General features: G+C 43.2%; 1 protein-coding gene across 3 annotated transcripts in view; it reads left to right on the top strand.

Annotated features, from left to right (window-relative positions):
* The window catches only part of MYO5A (myosin VA), a 98,848-nt gene that overhangs the window by 42,222 nt on the left and 35,687 nt on the right, over nt 1–20,939 (top strand). For all 3 annotated transcript variants that reach the window (XM_059482578.1, XM_059482576.1, XM_059482577.1), the window contains exons 5-15: nt 1,517–1,673; nt 5,492–5,635; nt 6,404–6,485; nt 7,859–7,966; nt 8,424–8,530; nt 10,831–11,096; nt 11,644–11,725; nt 14,042–14,182; nt 14,931–15,056; nt 17,004–17,087; nt 20,413–20,574. In XM_059482578.1, the coding sequence (XP_059338561.1) occupies nt 1,517–1,673; nt 5,492–5,635; nt 6,404–6,485; nt 7,859–7,966; nt 8,424–8,530; nt 10,831–11,096; nt 11,644–11,725; nt 14,042–14,182; nt 14,931–15,056; nt 17,004–17,087; nt 20,413–20,574 (1,459 nt within the window). The remainder of the gene's footprint in view (nt 1–1,516; nt 1,674–5,491; nt 5,636–6,403; nt 6,486–7,858; nt 7,967–8,423; nt 8,531–10,830; nt 11,097–11,643; nt 11,726–14,041; nt 14,183–14,930; nt 15,057–17,003; nt 17,088–20,412; nt 20,575–20,939) is intronic.

The raw sequence follows: 20,939 nt of genomic DNA, 5'->3' as shown, positions 1-20,939 counted from the left end.
TCAAACTCATTTTTTCATTACTGTCTTTGTAAAAGTGGAACTCCTGAGAAGAGACTAAGGACTGCAAAACCAGTGTGTGTTTTCCATGCTCCCACACGTGTCCTTCAGGAATGTGACAGTGAGAATGAGACACCTTTATTTCCATGGCTTTTCTTGGCAAAAGAGCTTGTTTTTTATTGACAGTTTTGTCAGAAGTCTGAGTGAGTCTGCGTTCCTTGGTTTTCTGAAAGCTTTTTGTACTTTGGGAACTGAAAAATCTCAACCATCAGAGGATTCATTTCATAGAGCTTCCTTAGAATTCAGATATTTAATGATATTTAATGCATCAAACAGCTGGTGATCTACAAATGAAAAGCTTGTGATGTTGTTGCCTATCTCCTGTGTTAAGCAGTCTCTGCAATCAGATCAGAAGTTTCATATTTTCAAATGGCATGTGGTTTTCTTTTTTCTATTTCAAAGAGCACAGGAGGAAAAAAGAGAGAATGGTGCCAATCCTATGAAGAAGTGGTTGGTTTTGACTCACTACAGGAACTGTCTTGTTTGCCACCACTTGTCCCATTTAAAAGTGCATTTTTAGGCATTTTCTTGGATTTCTCCTGCATCCTGCTCTCTTTGAGCAGGAGGATCCATAAAACTCCTGCAGCTTCCTGAGCCACAGGCTCTCTCCCACACACCTCTGACTGCCACAAGTGAACTCTGGGAGGGGGAATGGGGAAGAAACAAGAGGGTTTCTTCTTCATTTTCCATCTGGAAATCTTTATTGTTACTGCAAGCCATCCCAGGCACACAGAGCTCCCTGCACACCCTGCTTGGTGGCCCCTGTGCTGTCTGAAATGTCATTCACAGCTCCTGGGCTGTACAGCCTGCTCTGTACCTGGGCTGTGCTCTCTCTGTTCCAGCCCCAGCTCTGTAAAGCTTTGGGGGGAAGTTTTATTCCTCTTTTTGCTTCTTTTCATGTTAGTGTGGAAAATAGGATTAAACTTAACCAACTCATAGGAATACTTCAAACTACCTTTTTTTAAAATTTCATTTGCTTTGAAAACGTAAAAGCTTTGTAAAGCACATATGGTCTTTATTTTAAAAGTTTCAGGCTCTATTAATGTTAATTTCTGTGTTTTGTAGTGTGTTGTTTACTCATAGTTGGGTTTATGCACAGAGTTCTCTGTGAGTTGAGAGAAAATTATTTTAGAACCAAATGGAAATTATTCTTTTTTACAATAGAAGAATTTTTCCCTCAATGAAGGCACTGTCTTAGCTCCAGAGCTGCTACCTCTGTCCTGAACAGCCTTTCAGATTCAGAACAATTCTGGGATAAGCTGGTGATGAGAGCAGAGGGACCAAAGGTTTCTGTGGCTGACCCTGCTGTTGATTCCTCCCTCTGTCAGATGGCATTCATGGCCTTTGCTAATGACCACTGACAATGCAGTGGAGCCTGTGCCACAGACTGTGGGTAGGAGTAGCTGCAGGGGCAGGTAGTGAGAGAGCAGCTGGGAATTAACGTGAATTTGTGTTCCAGGGATGAGAGGAATCAGTCCATCATCGTCAGTGGGGAGTCTGGAGCTGGCAAGACTGTCTCTGCCAAGTATGCCATGAGGTACTTTGCCACGGTCAGCGGGTCTGCCAGTGAAGCCAACGTCGAGGAGAAGGTCTTGGCCTCCAACCCCATCATGGAGGTAAGAGACTGCTGCCAGTACTGGGACAAACATTCAATAGAGAGCAGTCCATGCTTCCTAAAAACATTTCTAAATATACATTCCAATTTTGTGTCTAATCCATTTACAAGGAGTTGCTCATTTATGAAAGACTGAGAGAAGGTGGGAGGTAGTATTTCAATATTGCTAACATATTTCACATCAAGTAATTTTAATGTGAATACTGCTTTGAGTCTCTTCAGCTTTGTAACTGGTAGTTCCCAGCCTGCTGGCCAAATGCAATTGGAGAAGACTGGTTTTGTGTGTATCCAAAGAGGATAAAGCTGTTGGTCTTACCCACCAGATATGTACATCACACAGTGGATTGTACTCTGAAAGGAAGTAAAGCAAATGTTGAATTTCAGGAAATAAAATTAGAAAAGAGAGACTGCGGAAACAAAGTTGCATGGGATGCACACCATTTCTTTCAGAGGGAAAAAACATATTGGAAGACATAATTTTGCTATAATTAGCTCAGACTCATGTTTCTGTTCTGGAAATTGTTGTAACCACCTGTAGTAAAGTCCCAAGGGTTTGGAGGGCAGGTGCTAGCAATAGACTTTGAGACAACACACTACGTGTACAATTCCTCCTGCTTAAGGGCTTCTGTTCTCTGGGAAGCTCAGGAGACACTAATTCTGATATCACAGCAAGCAGAAAAGATTTCTTAGACTTATCTGAATGGTTTCTCATGTCTTTGCCTACATATGTGGTTTCAGGTTGTGGCTCTGAAATTAAGGAACTCTGTTAAGAAATGATTCATCAGAGAGAAAGTTTTGGGGGGAATTTCTGGAGGGAAGTAGCTCTGTCCATAGGCACACACATGGTCATGCTTTGGTAGATGTTGGGCATCTCTGCAGTGTGGAAGATCATGAGTAAATAGAGTGCATGCAGTGAAATGTGAAATGCAAAATGCTGCCATTGTTTTTTTCCTCAGGTATTTTTAAAAATGACCTGTGTTTTATTCCTCCTTTCCTCCTGGCATGAGGAGTTCATGATACTCAAACTATAGCTGCCCCATCACATTGTGTGTGTCTGTCACAAGGTAATGCTGCCTGGTTTGTGGTGCTGTGTGGAAATTCCTTCTGTGGGGTGAAACAAGCTGTGCTGTGCTGGGCAGGGACTCACCCAAAGGTCCAGCCGTGGGAGGAAGCCAAGGAGCTGCAGCTGCCCCAGGGAGCAGTGGCAGTGGGGCAGGGTGAGCTGGAGCAGTGATTGCAGGAGATGCCACATCCCAGCCAGGGCTCCCTTGCAGTGCTGCAGGGATTGCAGGAGGGGCCACATCCCAGCCAGGGCTCCCTTGCAGTGCTGCAGGGATTGCAGGAGGTGCCACATCCCACCCAGGGCCATGCTGAGCCCCGTGTGTGGCTGATGGGAGCAGGTGCTGAGCCCCTCCTGCCCTGCCCTGCCCTGGCCAGCACAGCAGTGGCACCAGGTGTGCTCCCATCAGCCTGCAGTGACAGCCCTGTGGAACACAAGCTCTGCAGGTTTCCCTGCACCCCTTCTGTTTGGTCCCAAAGCCCAAAGCAAACATCCTGCTCTCTCAGCCCTTGGGCCCCACCTCCCAGTCAGGGGCCATCAGCTCACCGCTAATTATCTGAATTAATTTCCAAAAGCAAGGAGGTTTAAACTGTGGACTAAAAGAGCTTCCACTAAAATCAGTGGGGGTGCTTTATTTTTATTTTCTAGGGATAACAATTTTGTGAATATGGGTATATCTAAATATATATTTCAGTTGCTTTAAAGATTATTATAATTGGACAAAAGTTATCTTTTTAACTTCCAACACTTGAACTTTAAATTGCCTTTAGAGTGAGTGTTGTAAAATTTGCTGTTGAGACAAATTCTTATGATAGCATAATTAATGTTTTGAATTCTTCAGTTGATTAATCAGTAGAAACACAAATTAACCCATATATTTGAGGAAGAAAATGAGTGCTTCATTTTAGAAACTGGAAACTCCTCATTTGCTGAGCTGGCTGTAAAATCTTAGGAGCAGAAGGCTATTTAATTTTTAAATTTCTGTTTGGACATCCTAAACATCAGTGTTTTAGGAGCAACCATCACATTAGCCTACTAAATACTCAGTAATGTCAAGAGGTAACTATACATTTCTAGCAACTATTTGACTACTTTTGTAGTCAATAACTATATACTGTTTTCCTTTTGCAAATGTGGAAATCAATAAGTCTTAAAACACACCTTTTATGTCATTTCCTGCCTCTCATTCTTTGTTACCCTCTATAGCTCTGCAAATAGTACAGCTTTGTATGTATTCAGGTAAGCAATCTGATAATCCCAAAGACTTTGTTTTTATCAGTAATACCTTTCAAAGGAATAATTGGTTTCTGAAATATTATAGTATTGTATTGCTACCAACAAAAACAAAGTATATCACAGTAGCAATCATTTTCTTCTTTCAAAAAAAATGCAGGAGTGCGGTTAGAGTACATTCAGTTTGAATGAGTTTGGTGTTTCTTAGTAGTGCAGAGATGGAATTTGTTCCTAGATCCTTTTTCCATCTGATGCCCACTCTGGCACCTGCCCTGCTGGGTGTCCGTGCTGCTGCTGCTCCCGTGGCGTTTCTGACACCCCAGTCCCCCTGGCCGGGCTGCACCAGCTGGCACTGACCCATCCACTGCCCTCCTGCCTGCAGATCTGGGATTCTCAGCAGTGCTGCTTGCTCTCATTTGTTTGTCTGAGGTTTATTTCAGTACAGAGCTCCAGGGGATGGCTGTGTGGACTGGGGAATTTGGACACAGATACAGTGATGCACTTGGGGCTTAGTAATGCACACAGTGCCCTGTGATGAGGGGCAGTGTGCTGCATCTCAGACATTCCAAATGCCATTCCTGTTAATACAGAGATAGCTTTAGGAATTTTTTAGAAGGTGAATTTCTCATCTGATTGAGAAGAGAAAATGCTTTTGTTTGGAGTGCAGTGTGTTGTGATTTGCGTGCCTTCAGTTCTGATGTGTCCAGCTGGTACCTGCTGTGGGGTGAACCCCGGTTCTGAGGAGGTAAGGCAGAATTGCACCATGGAGGATCCACAGTCATTATTTATTATGTAATATAGAGGAAATGCACAAGGAATTGTTTGTTGTGTGTGGAGCTGTGTTGAATTAATCTGAGAAAGTCCAGATGAGGCAGGGCAGCATCCAGGGCTGTCTCTGGGGCAGTAACCAAGCTGCTGTGGAAAGGGTTCAGTTTCACATGACATGAGTCTATGCACGTTAATTTTTAGATTATGCTTAGGCACACAGTAAATATTTTTAAATGTTATGTTTGCAGAAATAGTTTGGAAATGTAGTGATTAGAGAGTATTAGTAATGATAAACTGTTAGGCAGAACAGAGTGGGCTGTGGGTTTGTAGCAGGTAGACTTTCAAAAGCTGCAAGTACTGTAGATGTATATATACACCAACACATACAAATATATACAGGTGAAATAATTCTTACAGTTTTATTGTCTTTGAAAGAAGTCGTTGTGTATGTGAGCTTTCAGTTAGACTCTTTATTTCCTTTTGAAAGACTTCTAAGAACAATAAAGGATTTTTAGCTGTAGAATTAGATTATGTGGAAGTGAATTGCTAGGAATATCAGCTCCCAATCTTATATTCATGAAATAACTGTTTTGATGTAACTTGCTGACCAGGCAGAGACCATCCTTCATTAGATTTTTGACTATTTTTAAACCAGAACACAATTAATGTTGTTAAATGTTTATGAGCCATGTAGGTGATTAAATAGATGTGTTAATTTCTACAAGCTCTTTAACCTTTACCATATTCCCTTTTCCCAGTCTATTGGAAATGCCAAAACTACCAGGAATGACAACAGCAGTCGCTTTGGTAAATACATTGAGATTGGCTTTGATAAGAGGTATCGAATCATTGGTGCTAACATGAGAACTTACCTCTTGGAAAAGTCCAGAGTGGTGTTTCAGGTAAGTCTGATGTCATCTCTTCATTTTGTTATGTCATACTTGAACCAATCCAGTGCCCCACACTTTTCTCCAGCTTTGCCTACCTTATAGTCTAGAGCTCAGTAAAAATGGACTTGTCCTTGACTGGCTGCCTAAAGATATAACAATAATAATTATGGTTTGTACCCTGTGGGGATGTTACTTGAAGAGCTGTTGTATATTTTAGAAGTAAGAGACAGTTATAGCACATGGTTTAGCTGGAAGAGAGTATTTTTCATTTCCTTTTGGTTTGGAGGTATGGAATTTAGAGTGCTTAAGTTCAGAATTATGGTGTTGGTCATGAGTCATCACCTTCTGAGCTGTGTTTGTCCTTCATTTTATAATTCAGACTTTGTCTTGGCAAGGAAGATACTTCCTTTACCAGATTACTATAAATGCTGAGGCAAATAGTGTTAGCTATTTTTGGAAAATGAAAAACTTCTGAGTATGATCACTTCACTCACCTATATAATCCTGATCTATAAATAATAGTAATCTACAGTTCAGAAAAGTGAAATCATACTTTTTTTTTTAAATGAAAATGTCTGCATGCTTCTTGCTGTTGAAAATGTATTAAATTAACCAAGAAGGAAGTGGTAGATGCTGATTTATCTTGCTTTTTTCCAGGTGGCTTCTGTGCTCTTAATGCATTGCTAGAGAAAACATTTTACATAGTAATTCAATTCTGCTCATGGTTGTTTCTGCCACTTGTTAAGTGGTGACAAATAACAAATTTCTTTCTTTTTAAAGGCAGAAGAGGAGAGAAATTACCACATCTTTTACCAGCTTTGTGCCTCTGCAGCATTGCCTGAGTTTAAAACTCTACGCTTAGGTATGACATTGACATTGCTGTGGTGTGTGCTTGTGGGGACAGCAGCATCTCTGAGCTTTCTGAGCCAAAGACCCAAAAGAAGAATTGCTGGCTTTTAAATTCTAAACTCTTAAATACTAAAATGTATTGAGAATAACTAAAATTATAGACCTTGGACTTTGTGGTTTTCTGAAAGAACAAAAGTAACAGATTCGTTTATTCAGCAGACTCTAATACACTGCAGTTGCAATCAATAGGATTTACTGTGTCCTGGAGGGTGAAATTCTTTTCTCTTAGTTCTTTAAAACCCTCTTTCCGTTGTTCCAGCCACTAGAGAATTTTACCCTTTCTGATATAAATGTCTGAAAAGCTTATTTTACATCTGCCTACTTTTACTTGGGCTGTAGCAACAATTACATTAGTCTCTGCTAACCTGATGATCAAATAGCAGATGAGGGAATTTTTTATTTTTTCAAATTAAAATGTTGATAGAAGAAAGGTTTCTCATTTGACAGGAGTTGGTGCTTTGTAAAAGAAAAGTGTAATGATGACCTTAGGCAATCATGTCCCCATTTAAAAAATTCAGTATAAATTGCAGTGCTTCAGTATATTTTTAAAAGTCAATTTCATAGTAGGAAAGCTGCACAGCCTGTGCTGGTTTCTGAAATACTGTTCTGGTTTTAGAGTGTTTCTCTGCTCTTCTGCACCACCCTGGCACATTTAGGATTCACATCTGCTAACACAGGAAAGAAAGGAACTGATGTCATTATAACTGAAGAAGGCATTTAGCAGACTTCTCTTTCAGCATTCTTGGAACCTTGGCTGATCAGAAGAAAAGGAGTCTGTTAGTGCAGCTGGAAGCATGAAACCATAGGAATTTACCCAGGAGAGCTGCTGGTCTCCCAGTGCAGCCCAGTGCTGTGATGCTCCCTCTGCTCCAACCTTGACTTCTCAGCCTGAGAGGAGGACAGACGCTCATAAGGCTGAGCCAGGCCATAAATTAGAAAAGAGAAAGAAGATGGGCAAAATATAATATCCTGAGGTCCAAAGTGCTGCTGCTGTCAGCTCTGGGGCTGCTGTGTAAGTGGCTGGCTCAGGCATGGAGAGGAACTGCTTCCAAAGTGATTATTCCACAACTGTGCAAGTCTGAACCAAGGTTAGGTAGAGAATATGCTTGAGGACCTACTGTGGGAACCAGGTAGCTTAAAGAATACTGACTTGCACAGTTAAATCTTGAAAAAAATGCTCTTTAGAATAAGTGGGCCAGAAGGTGAAAATGTACATATATTAGATCATGGATTCTGCCAAGAGCAACTTAACCATGACACAGCTTTAAGATGTGCTGTGAATTTCTGCATCAATGTGTGTAAAATATGTATTCTTTATTATTACAGGGAATGCAAATTATTTTCACTATACAAAGCAAGGTGGAAGCCCTGTGATTGATGGTGTTGATGATGCTAAGGAGATGGTGAACACCAGGCAGGCCTGCACTTTGCTAGGTAATTGGTAAATCACAGTCATAGCCTAAATCTGATACACTAGCAAGTGTTTTCTATATTATTTGTGTATTATTTTCATACTCTGTTGTGTTTAGAATGAGGAGAGTTGGATAAACTTCGGGACTGAGATACTTCTATTGCATGGAGAAGATATTTAAAGAAGATATTGTAGTATAAGTATAAAGACATTATGTGAACATAAATGGTGGATTCCCTTGGTGTAACAAATACAGTGCTGGAGGTCACTGACAAAACACTTTGAAACAGCAAATTAAATGATTCATTTTAATGAAGTTTTGTTTCATCTGGTTGTAAAACATTTTTTATAGAAGTGGAACCAATTAGTACTGTCAAATGTCAAAGTCACACACAGCAGTCACTGTTCTCTCCTTAACAAATTTTTAATCAACTGCAGCTCTCTCCATTCAAACCATTTTATTCATTTTTTTCATTACAGGGATTAGTGACTCGTACCAGATGGGAATTTTTCGAATCCTGGCTGGCATCCTTCACCTGGGCAACGTGGAGTTTGCATCTCGGGATTCTGACAGCTGCACTGTTCCTGTGAGTGGCAGATCAGCTGAAGGGCACGGAGTGCACCCTGACAGCTCTGCCTTCTGCTTGTTTGCAGGGACCTCTTCTGAAAAGGAGTGAAATGGAAATGGGTTTATTTCTAATTTGCTAACATTTTTGCCGTGTTTTGCAGATAGATTCAACTCTCCTCAGTTCAGACACTTTAGACAGCGCTCTCTGTATTATAACACTGGTACACAATTATAGCTGTAATTGATCTGCCCTAGAAAAGTCTGGTAGGCAGGCTAGCTTTGAAGTCCTGAGCAGATGTCTAGATCTTATATTCCTGCATGAATATCTTCCCTGCACACAGTAAATGCTTTGCCAGATGGGTTTTTTTTGTGTGAAGTGCCAGAATGCCCTAAATAATTGCAAAACAAATGCCTCTGGGGTGCTTAGACATAAGCATAGGATATACAGATATGATTTGTGTGTCTCATCTAAGTGTCATGGTTTTATCAGTTCTTTTTTGCCTTGGAGATCAACAACAAGGACTGAATAGTCTGATCTGAAAAACCCTCCTCATTGGTGAGGGCCCAGGCTTCTTACCCATATTCTGGAGACGAGAAACAAAATAGTTCTGGCTGGTCTCTTCTTTGGAATCAGAGGGAGCAGTTTCTCCTTTTTCCTCTCTTTGAATGTCTACTGGTGGCCTGCACAGCCATCAACTTTCTCTCTTTTGCAATAGCAGCAACACTTCCAGAGTTTTTTCTTTTCTCACTGTCAGTGCCTTTCTCAGGAATCTGCAGTGGCAGTTTCTGGAGCTGAGACAGCAGCAGGTCCTTTGTTGGTGATGGGTGCTCCTGCCCTGACACCCCCTGCCCGTGGGGTCTCACAGCTGCTTTGAAACCACAGCAGCAGTCAGGCTCCTTGGTGCCTTATAAAGGTTTTCACTACACAGAAAGCTCCTTTAATGATAACAGGTAGAAAGCTGATGAGCCCCAGGACATGAGGAGCTTGCCTGTGTTGTGATGGTATCTCCAGTGCAGGAATCCCACTGGCTGAGCTGGTGAAAAGCTGCAGGTCCTGGCCTGGCAACACCTGGCAGGCAGTGGTGGATGTGTGCTCAGGGACACCATTACCTGTTCCCTGTCACTGCCATGTCACCCCAGAGCTCTGGCCATGCACACTGCTCTGCTGGGAAGGAGCAGTGTACTGCAGAGTGCTCAGCAAAGGGCTCCCTATGCTGCTGTGGCAATAAATCAGTTTGTTTAATGTCAGCTTGAGCAACCCTAATGTGACACTCTTTTGTGCAGTGTTCATAAGTATTATTACTTTATTACTGTCTTCCAAGCCAGTAAAACATGCTCAGTTAATTGGATTTTGGAGGTGTAGCTGCATGGGGCCTGTATGCTGTAAGAAGTAAAAGAAGCCCCAGAGAAGTCACAAGGATGTGGAAATATTTAAAGCTGATGTACCCTGAAGCTGTAGGACATGTGGTGACAGTCCTCTGCCATCTGTCCTTGTCAAGACAGTGCTTGTCAGTGCTGCTGAGCCACCAGGTGCCACGGGAGCGTGGTGAGCAAGTGCTGTAGGGGAGCTCCTGGGGAGGAAAGACCTGTCTGTCCTCCTTGATGTCTAGTGATCAGTTTGCATGTTAGTCACTGAGTGTGGTATCTATGGAGTGGTGAATGCACTGCACTGATCCTTGTGCAGAAACCTTACATACCCATCTCAACGTACAAGCCTCACTGGTTGATCTTACCCAGTTAAGCAAAGTTCAGGTTTTTTTTCTTGTACAGTTCCATTTGACAGCTAGAGAACATCATTAGTGTGCTGCAATCTCTTAGTGTTTGTCTCCAGAATTCACTGAAAAAATACTTTGTTAAGTACTGAGACCAGAGCACTGAAGCCCTTCCACACTTGTATTTCAAGCTGTGTTGCTCCTTGCCCATCCCTCCCTGCCACAGCTGTGTGTGAGCAGTCTAGAGCCCCTCTCAGGAGCTCTGGCCATTTGGCCTGACACAGCTGTAAGAATTCCAAACACAAGTCCACCAGAGAAGCCAGATGATTAATTTTTGTGAAGCTTGCAGGATCCCTGTGTGTGAAGCCTTTTGGTGAGCATAAGTATAGTACAATAAATGCTTTTGAGGAAGATTATTCACTGATTCACTTCAGCAATGTGAGTGTGCTAAGTGAGCAGGGAACTTGCTACATTTTGAAGGAGGAAGAGCTGAGGAAGCTGCTGTTGCTGCTGATTGTGGGGTCACTGCAGGCAGGCACTTCTGTTGGCATGATTGAATGTTTGCTGTGGGTAATGTCTCAATATCTAACGAGTCTGTTTTTATTAGCCCAAGCACGAGCCCCTCACCATCTTCTGTGACCTCATGGGTGTGGAGTATGAGGAGATGGCCCACTGGCTTTGCCATAGGAAGCTCGCCACTGCCACTGAAACTTACATCAAGCCAATTTCCAAACTTCACGCCATCAATGCCAGAGATGCACTTGCCAAACATATCTATGCTAACCTCTTCAACTGGATTGTAGATCATGTGAACAAAGCCCTTCATGCCGCTGTAAAACAGCATTCTTTCATCGGGGTGTTGGACATCTATGGGTGAGTTTTTGTCAGAGATATGGCACTCTTACATAATTATCTGACTGCAAAGCATTCTTGTCTTTATCACCTAGCACTGCATGGATTACACAAAAACCCCCAAACCTTAGCAGCTGCTTATTCCACCTGAAGGAAGTGGGTGTTTAGTTTTGACACACTAAGATCTTTGTCATGACTTCAACGTTTATAGTGGGATTTCAGATTTTTTGCTGTTAGTAGTTTATTTCTCTGTTGCATTTTGGAAAGTTACAAAGCAATTTTCATGTCAGGTTCCTCCAAGGTGGCAGTTACAAAGATAACTAATGTGCTCTCCAGGAACATCAGTCCTTTCACTGAGTTCCTCATCCCTGTCTAGAGAGGGAGCATCACTAAAGTGCCTATGTAGTGCAATTGGCATTTCCCTGTGTCTTTTCTTGCTTGACCCATGTTACTTGTGCCTGAAATAATTCAATGAATTTAACTGGAGGGAGGGAATTTAAACTTTTGGGGTAATTTTATCTTTTTTCTTTTTAGTACACTAGTAATTTTGAGTGTATTCATATTTCAGATTTGAAACATTCGAAATCAACAGCTTTGAACAGTTCTGTATCAACTATGCCAATGAAAAACTGCAGCAGCAGTTCAATATGGTAAGTAGGAAGTGACTGGCATTTCCTCTTCCCTTTCCCCTCATCCAAGTCCACTCTGCTAATTGGCTCCCCAGTGGTTAGGATGAATTCCTTCAGTCTATTAAGCAGCTGTCCTGGCCATGGGCTTTGAGGGATGGGGGAAGATCGACTATCTTCTCGAAATAGATTTTATGACTAACTGCTGCTCTGGGACTGTTTGAAATTCCGATCACAGTAACAATTATAAGGCAGAAGCAGTGCTTGGCAGTTAAGACCCTGCGATTGCCTGTCAGGGAGAGCACTGTGAGGGTGAGGTTGGAGTGAGAGGTGTGTCCATAACCCCAGAGCCCCTGGAGGGGCAGAGCAGAGCACAGCTCCACTGCCGGAGCTTCCGCCCGCGCTCCCTCCCCGCGGTTCCTTTTTGGGCTTTTCGCTGCTGCTGGAGGTGATGAATGACGTGAGGCAGGAGGCGGCTCTTCCCCCTCCTCCAGAGAGATCACGATTCTCCCCTCAGCCTCACTGACGTTTGCAGTTACATCTCTTACCTGCATCATGATCAGGCGAGTTATTTCTGCCAGGCCTGTTGCTAGGCTCTGCCGCAGCGCCAGGGTAGCTCTGAACTCTGGTTGTGATCCTGCCTGTGTGGCAGTGTGTGCTCCCAGGGCCAGATCCCCTGTGCCATGGTTCATCCCAGCGTGTCAGGGAGTGCTGGAGCAGAGCACCTTTCCAGCCCTGGCATGCCCTTTCCATGTGGGTAGTGCCATGGCTGGCTTCAGCTCTGTGAGTGGGATGTTGTAACTGCTAGGCACAAGGCGTCTTGGAGTTTTCTCAGCTTACAGCAAAATCTAGTTGCTGTAGGAGCTCTAATGGTTCTCTTCTTCAGTGAAGATAGCTGTGCCCCTGTTCCCTTCCCTCTCATGCCATTGCTGTAAGCACCTGCCTCATGAAGGAGGGGGTGACAGGGCTGTTGTGTTGGTGCTTGCCAAGCTCCCAAACCTGGTGCTGGTGAACATGGACCTGTTGGGCAGCCATGCAGGCACACAGAGGGAGGTTGTTTTGAATTAAAACCTTGTGGCTGCCTGGACCAGCCTGAGCCTGGCTGAGGAGAGGCCGTTTGGGAACTGCCCGACCACCCTGCCCTGCCTGGTGCCTGCCGCCCACAGAGAAAATCAGGTCTGATGGTGTTTCTGACCACCTAATTGCTGGTTCCTTCACAGTGAAAAAACGGGTTTCTGTTTCTTTGCACATCTGGGGTTGGATCTTGGCAGTAGAGTGCTGCCAGGTGCAGGGTGGGAATGGCTCCCACGGGTGTGGTTCAGGAGCGCAGTGCTGGGGAGGATGGCGTTAAGCTAATGAAATAAAGGCATAAACAGCTTTGTCAGGGTAGCTTTCTCCTGCCTTGCAGACAGACTGGGGAGCTGAGGGGTTTGCCCTGAGCTCAGGGCAGCTGGGGCTGGCACCCCAGTTCAGTGTTGTGGCACCCCCAGACCCTGCCCATGTTGCTGGGGGCGCTCCCAGGACGTGCTCACCTGCCACAGCAGCACTCAGTGTGCAGAAAAATGTAGGTGGGGGATGAAACATCATCAAAAATAACTGGAGTCAGCAGTCTTTTTTGGTTTTTCAAAGTGCTTGTTCTATTAAGACCACAGTTTGCCTGTTTAATATCTTATTCTGTTTTTTCCTGAAGTTTTAATTCATCTCTTATGCATGTTTCATTAAAGCTGTGCAGGTTGTTTGTGATAATATTTTTGAATAAATACTACATGGTTACTGATCTTCATACCAGATAAATCTGTCACAGAATTTTCCTTAAAGGATTTCTAGTTCTAATGCTCCTTCAGTTCTAATGCTTCTTTTGCTGAAGAGTAAATTTTAATGAAATGTCTCATGTTAGGAAAAAAATCAGCAGCCATTTAAGAGGAAATAAAGCTCTGTTATTTTATAAGGAAACACAAAAGTATTTATAGTGAAACTTTGCTTGAAATACAGCAGTGTTCATAATTTCCAAATCATAAAAGCATGGCACATCTCACTTCATAGGTTGCTGTTCCAGCACTTTAAGTTTTGTGTTGGTTTTTATAAGAGAAAAGAACTTACAGTAATAGTGATAGGTAGGATATTTGCAGAGAATATGGAGTGCTTTAGTTTGGACTGTTGTTTTTAGGCCAGGAAAAAAGGCTAATTTATTTTTCATACACTTGGTAAAGAGTTTATTCAGTTGAACTAGTGTGTCACTTGACAGCCTTGGTTAATGTGCCAAGATGAATCCAGCTGAGACTTCAATGTATTTATTCTGCATTTCATTTCACAGAAAACTGTTTTCCTTTTACCCTGCAGCATGTCTTTAAGCTGGAACAAGAAGAATATATGAAGGAACAAATACCATGGACCTTGATTGATTTCTATGACAATCAGCCTTGCATCAACCTCATAGAGGCCAAAATGGGAGTTCTGGATCTGTTGGATGAGGAGTGCAAGGTGTGTGTGTTTAAGGGCTTTCACAGAGGGAGAGGTCATCAGCTGTCCTGCTTCTGGGCCTCACAGGGACAAGTCACCTGCAGACAGTTGTCATTTTGACACTGATGGGGCAAGAATTTGGGAAGCAAACAAACAGAACTGTCAATTACAGGAGGAGAAAAATGGTTTCAGTAATGAACTCCCCACCCCTTCCCCTCCATCATGTATCTGTAGCTGCTCCTGGGTCTCTGATCAACTTTGTTTGAACTTGGACAGTTTTTCCTTCCCTGAGGATAAGTGAGTGTAGTCCTTGGTCCTGTCAGATTTCCCCAAATTGCCTCTTGCTTAGTGTTTCACCCTTTGTCTTTTATCTTGGTTTATTTTATGCCAAGCCACGTACAGCTCAGAGTGTGTCTGCCTCAGTGGAAACCCATCTTGGGGTTCTTATTTATCACAAGAAATCTCTAATGGAGGTGGATGAGTTCTGCTCAGTCTGGTGACGTGCCTTTGGGGTCTCTGCCTTCAGGTGTGACACTGGAGGCATAGTTGGTGTCAGGTGTGTCCCAGCAGCTGTCCCACCTGCTGCAGTGCCCAGTGTGGAAATGGCAAGCACACAGCTGGTTACTGTGTCCTTGCTTCTGGCAGTGCTGGGAATCCGAGGAGCTGGGATGGGAAAGGAAATCATCAAGTGTTGTCCCCCATCTTAGATGCTTTTGCTGCTGAAAAGTTCTCAAGACATTTTAAATGTGTTCTGTATTCTTTTCCATAGATGCCAAAAGGCTCAGATGACTCTTGGGCCCAAAAACTTTACAATACTCATTTGAATAAATGTGCTCTCTTTGAAAAGCCACGTATGTCAAATAAAGCCTTTATCATCAAGCACTTTGCTGACAAGGTAAGGATGTTCCTGCAGTGCTGCTTTCCTGCTGGTGTGTGGGAGGGCATCCTGGGGCTGCTGCAGGCAGAGACTGGGCAGTGCCATCCCTGGCTGTGCTCAGCTCTTGCTGCCCCAACGCCCCCTCAGGAGGGGAAGGTGAGCTGGCAGCTGTGCAGGTACACACAGGAGCTCCTGACTCCATCACATGCTCCAAGCACTGCTCATCCTCTTTCCAAACAGGAAAGCTCAGTGCATTTACAGCTCTCAGCATCACTGTGTCAGTCCCAGTTATGCAACAGAAATGTACAAAAAAGGAAATCCTGTACCCCACTCCTTTTAGCTAAAGAGCAGCAATGAATTAATGCAGTTTTTGCTGCCATCTCAATGTGCGGAGAGGAGAGAGGCTAACAGAGCCTTTTCTATTGCTGGAGCAGTGTGTGCTGCTCCTGGGCTGTGCAGGGAACAGCTATTTCTAGAAAGCTGGCTGAGGGGTGTCTCAGTGGAGTGCATACCTTGTTCAGCTCCCAGTGCTCCTCAAACTGAGCCACTCCTCAGGTTAAAACAACAAAAAAAAAAAGTCATAATCCCATGTAATACAGTTGTCCTGTTATACAGAAAAGTTGCCTGAGACTATTGTCAACTTTGTCAAAAAAGGTTTCAAGAAGCTCTCAGATTCTTACCAGTAAGTCTGCACAGGGTGGGTTGGAGGCCTCTATCTGCTTCCACTAGGTTTCTCCCAGGCTCTTGAATTTATGTATAGAAGAAGGGTCCTATTCTTTTTGCTTCTGGTGTTACCTTAATGAAAGCACCAAGAACATCTCTGTAACTTTAGATTCACAAGTTCTGTTCTATTTTGTGGATGAGAGAAGAAGGAATTATTTAATATTTCATAATCTGTTTGATATCAAAAGCAAGACTTTCCTGTGCCTAGTTTGTGAGCAGCAAGGGCCAAGGAAAGCAGAAAGCAGCTCCAAGCAGGTACTAGCAAAGCCCTAAGCTCTGCCCTGCTGTTCGTGCTAGGTGTTTTATGTTTGCTGTGTGCTCATTGAATGCACACAGACATCTTGGAGGAGAAGCAAAGCCCCAGCTGGCAGGTCAGCGATGTGTGCTGAGCTATGCTCCTGGACAAGGCAGGGATGCTGCTGCCCTCTCCTGGCATGGCCTCCCGCAGGAAAACCATGGATGGAACCCCAGGAAGTGCTCAGGGTGGGCTTCCAGCTGTGCAGAAACCCTGGGGACATCCTCTGTCCTCTTCCCTCTAGGAATTCCTTGCAATGTTTTGCAGCTCAGGGTATGTAGTGTTGCTGTGCAAGCACTGATAAATGGACTTCTGACAATAGTTTTGGGGTTCTCTCAGCCTTGAATTAGGGCAGTAAAATAAATGGTAGGTTTTTATCTGACACTGGCTGTTCTGTGGTCCAGGAAACGCTGTAGCCCTGTGACAGAGGGTTATTATATATTGTCACAACATTCAGCCATTTTATTGCTGCTGGTAAAAGGAGTCCTTTGGAGCACAAATGAGCCATTTCCACCATAATCTGCAGGCAGATGTACTTACTGCCTCTCAGCTAATGAGATGAGAGGTACTTTGTTCTCAGTTGCCCCTGGATTTCAGGCAGCTCTGCAGCCCTGATGGGCTCAGGGAAGGAGATGCTCAGCACACACTTGGAGTGTTCACCCTTACAGGAACCATTCAGTCATGCTGCCTGGCCATGAGCATCTCTCAGCAGTGAAATATGCCTGGTATAATGCAACAGCAGTATTCCTCTCTCTATTTTAATGTTCTGTATTTTACTGGAAAGCACTCTCTTTGAGGAAAATCTATATTTAACGCAGATGCACTTGGGAGCTGATATTTTCAGTATGAATTATGTTTTCATGTGAATATTATAGCTGGTGAATTCTATGCAAATTATTATTATTTATTACTTCTAATACTTTCTCTTGTAAAATGATGGCTTTCAGGTGGAATATCAATGTGAAGGCTTTTTGGAAAAGAATAAAGACACAGTTTATGAAGAACAAATTAGGGTCCTAAAATCAAGTAAGGTCAGTATAAGGATTTTTTTTTCTTTTGCCATTAAGAGTCCTTGAATTAAGGGTCATAGAAAACTTCTTATAAACCTAGGAAATATTTCTCCCTTAGTATCAGATCAACTGAAATTGAACATAGTTTGTGTTTTACTTGCTTATCTGCGTGAATTTAGAAAGTCCTATATCCTAACTGTTTTCCACGTAAGATCAGTGTATTTAGCCACTAATTTCACTGTTTGTAGGTCGTTGTTGTTGTTATTTTTGGGGGCTGTTTTGTTGGGTTTGGGTTTTTGAGTGGGGGAAAGGGGATTTGGGGAGGGTTTGGTTTTTTTTCACAAAACTTAGCTATATTTTCTGTAGAGATGTCAGTGAGGTCTGATATACCATAGTGGTATAAGAAGGCTTAACAGTTAAGCCCTTAATTTTATAACCTGAAAACACAAGCTCATTGTTTATGGTGTGAGCAGCAAATTTCTGAAGGAGAGACAAGTTCAAAATGAGAGAGGAATAAAATATAAAGACCATAAGGACACAAACCAGAACTTACAATCTTGTCTCCTTGATATCTATGAAAGAAAGGTAACTTCTGAATTGAAAAATACTGCATGAAGGAATATTATAGAACAGGCCTTCAGTGGCACTGTCTGTATTTGGTAATGGCAGAAATGCTGGTTGTGCTCTCAGAAATGTGAAGGCAATTAACTTGACATTGCACAGTGGTGGCTGTTGGGAATTTGCTAGCTCTGATGGCCCAGGAAGCTGGGTATCAAGGACAGGCTATTTAAAATTGTGCTATTCTATCAGGAAAACCAGCATTTTTCTCTTCTGTTTCTATTCTGAGCAGATAATATGAAGGTAAATGATTAAAACATGTGGTATAATGAAACACCACAGCAGACTTTCCACTGGCAGCAGTATTGAAGTGGTTTAAGTGAAGCCAGTTTCTGGGGGTGGAGGGGGAGGCAGGTGGCATCTCTGGGGAGCTGGCAGAGGCCACTCTGTGCAGGACAGAGGGACAGGGTGCTCCATGGGGTGACAGCCCGAGGGGACAGAGCTGCTGTAAGAGCCTGACAGCAGCTTCAGCAGGCTCAGTGTAGCTTGAGGCAGTTCAATCTAAACACTAAAAAAAAACCCATGGTTTTACCCCATTTTGCCAAAACCAGTGTAAAGAATGTTTTATTTTTGTTTTTCATCAGTGCCTCTTTGTTAGTAATTGTAGTAGAACTGCATTTCTGATTTTTATTTCATTTTGTTGGTGGTGATGTTTTCTGGGTTTACTGTGCACATCCAACAGAAGGTAATTCTAAATTGAATGCATCATCTGTCATCCTGCCCATGCCCACTCTCACACACAGCTTGGATGCTTCTTTGCTCTCCAAAGTGCATGACACACTCTGCTCTTGGCAGGGACTGTGGAGTTCAGCTCTTTATTTTGGCTTTCTCTGTAAATCCACCCACAGAACCTCTGTGAGCTAGTTCAGTTTCTATGCATGTATCGTGAAAGCAACACAACAATCCTGGGCTTTTATGCTTGCTGCTGGCATGGTTGTTAGAATGTTCTGTTGTGGCTCTGTATTGAAAGAAGTGATCTGTAAGATTGTTAGCAGCATGTGTGTTAGGTTGTCTGAAAAAATCACAGGGAAGAAATGCTTCCTAACTTGTTTTCCATCACGTGAATTATCTACCCTTTGATCAGTGTTTCCCTCTCTTTGAACACTCCTAGTGTTCTGAGAAACAAAGGAAATTGATGAGATACTAAACCCCAAACCAAACAGGAGTGATCCTGCAGTTTGGATCATTGCAGCACTGCTCCACTATTGCTGACCTGTGCTGGAGAGGCCAGACATTGTTCCTTTCTTCTACTTGGAGTAACTGGGCCAGTGTCTGTGAAAATGGTGCCTTTGAGATGCACTTACCCATTTTTGCAGGCAGCTTTTCCCAGGGCTGGAGAAGGAGAATGAGCCTCGGGTATGGACAGCTTAGAACTCATCCATCTGCAGTTGAGACAGTGGGAACCCTGTTCCTACCCCCACCTCTGGTGTGTGGCAGCATCAGGAGCTTCAGAGAATTACATTATATTCAAATAAGTTCCTGTACAGGCTGGGAATACCTGGTTCTGTAGCTCAGCTGCCTGTGCACACCAACTCACTGTGCCACAGGGAGGTGCTACCCCAACCAGCCTCAGCTCTGAATCAGTGCAAGGAGAAGAGTAAATCACCCTCAGGAAATGTCCTTCTTCCACCAGCTCAGGTGAGATCTGTCCAAGGAGATCAGTACTCCCTTCGGAGTTCAGGAATTCAGGGTACCTTTGTATCATCCTTAGTCACTTTGTAATGCTGGAGTGCTGCTGGGGAACATTTCTTGCCCTTTTCCAGCCCCTCTGGCACAACCACAGGGCACAGGTGCCATTTTGTTGTGCACTGTGTTCCATTGGTTATTGTGTCTGCTCACCAAGTTTTATAAGACAAAACCAATTTTTTAATTTTTTAGGTTGTGCTTGGCCCAAGTGCTTTCTAGTACTGAAAAATGAATGTTCCTGTCTCTTGGGGAAAAAGGCACAGATGCTAGATATAAAATTATTCATGGACAGGTAGAGAGGTTCAGATTCTCCTATAATGGTTGTGAAGAGCTGTAGTTGTCAGTGGAAAGACCTGGTGGTGTTATTTTTAGTTATAAGTTGCTTCAAAGCAGCTGTTATGTATCCAGTATATTTTGTAGCCTTTAGAGAAGGGGAAGCAGAAGTCCTGTGTGGTATTTGGAAGGACATTTCAGGTTTTTCTTCCACTCCCAGTGGCAGAGAGTAGATCTCAGTCAGATAAATTTGGCTAGTGGGGGTTTTTTCAGTTGATGTTTCCTCTGTTAAGCTGATTATTTCAATTTGGAGTGATAAAGCAGGAATAATCTTTGCTGCCTGCTGCTTTATTCAGTGTCCCAGATACCTCTCAACCACAAAGGAGACTGATGCACCATTGTAATGTGAGAGGACCCTGTCGTTTCCTTCTTAGATCAAAGCAGCTGTTTATAATTGCAGCTGGTACTTAGGAAACTGCTGCTCGTATCTAACAGTTTCACATGGCTGTTGTTGGCTATATGAAAAAAAAATCAGAATTTTGTCTTGAGAAGGAGACTCACTGATCAAACCCACAAAAGTTTTGGTGTTAAATCATGGCCCACTCACTATACCATTTAGCATGTCTGTTTTTTGCATTTGTCCCCTGTGAAGTTCACCAAAAATGCAGTTCTTACAAAAGCTGAGCCTGGAATTTAATCTTAAGCAGAAACAGGTACAATTGCTTGCTGGGTTCTTACCCTGTGTGTGTTTTTTATGCTGTTGCACCAGTTTAAGCTGCTGCCAGAGTTGTTCCAGGATGAGGAGAAGGTGCTCAGCCCCACATCAGCAGCCCCTTCAGGGCGCGTGCCTCTGACTCGAATGCCTGTCAAACCTGCCAAGGCCAGGCCAGGCCAAGCCAGCAAGGAGCACAAGAAAACTGTGGGACACCAGGTGAGTTTGAAGATGCAGCTCTGTTACAAAATGTCTCCATTCACCTCCTGTCTCATGTGTCTCAAGGTTTGCTGGTGGCTCGTGGGATCCCTTGTGATTTTGAGAGAGGTCCAGCTTATTGTGACTTACAGCTAGGTGCAAAATAGTCCCCAATTACCAATGCACTGTGGGGGATTTATTTTTATTATTTTTATTAATTTTTTAAATTTTTTTTAATCCATTTTTTTATTATGATGCCAAACCCCAAACTGATGCTTTTCAAAACAAATTTAACGTGGATGCTGAGAAGTTTAGAAAATCTTAAACTGGGTTTTTTGAATCATGTGCCACTTTGTCTGATTCAAATCCAAAGTGGGGTTCAATCC

The sequence above is a fragment of the Ammospiza nelsoni genome, chromosome 14, assembly GCF_027579445.1.
Source record: "Ammospiza nelsoni isolate bAmmNel1 chromosome 14, bAmmNel1.pri, whole genome shotgun sequence".
Taxonomy (NCBI): Eukaryota; Metazoa; Chordata; class Aves; order Passeriformes; family Passerellidae; genus Ammospiza; species Ammospiza nelsoni.
The sequence above is the reverse complement of the archived record's forward strand: the minus strand, read 5'-3'. Positions and strand labels throughout refer to the sequence as shown.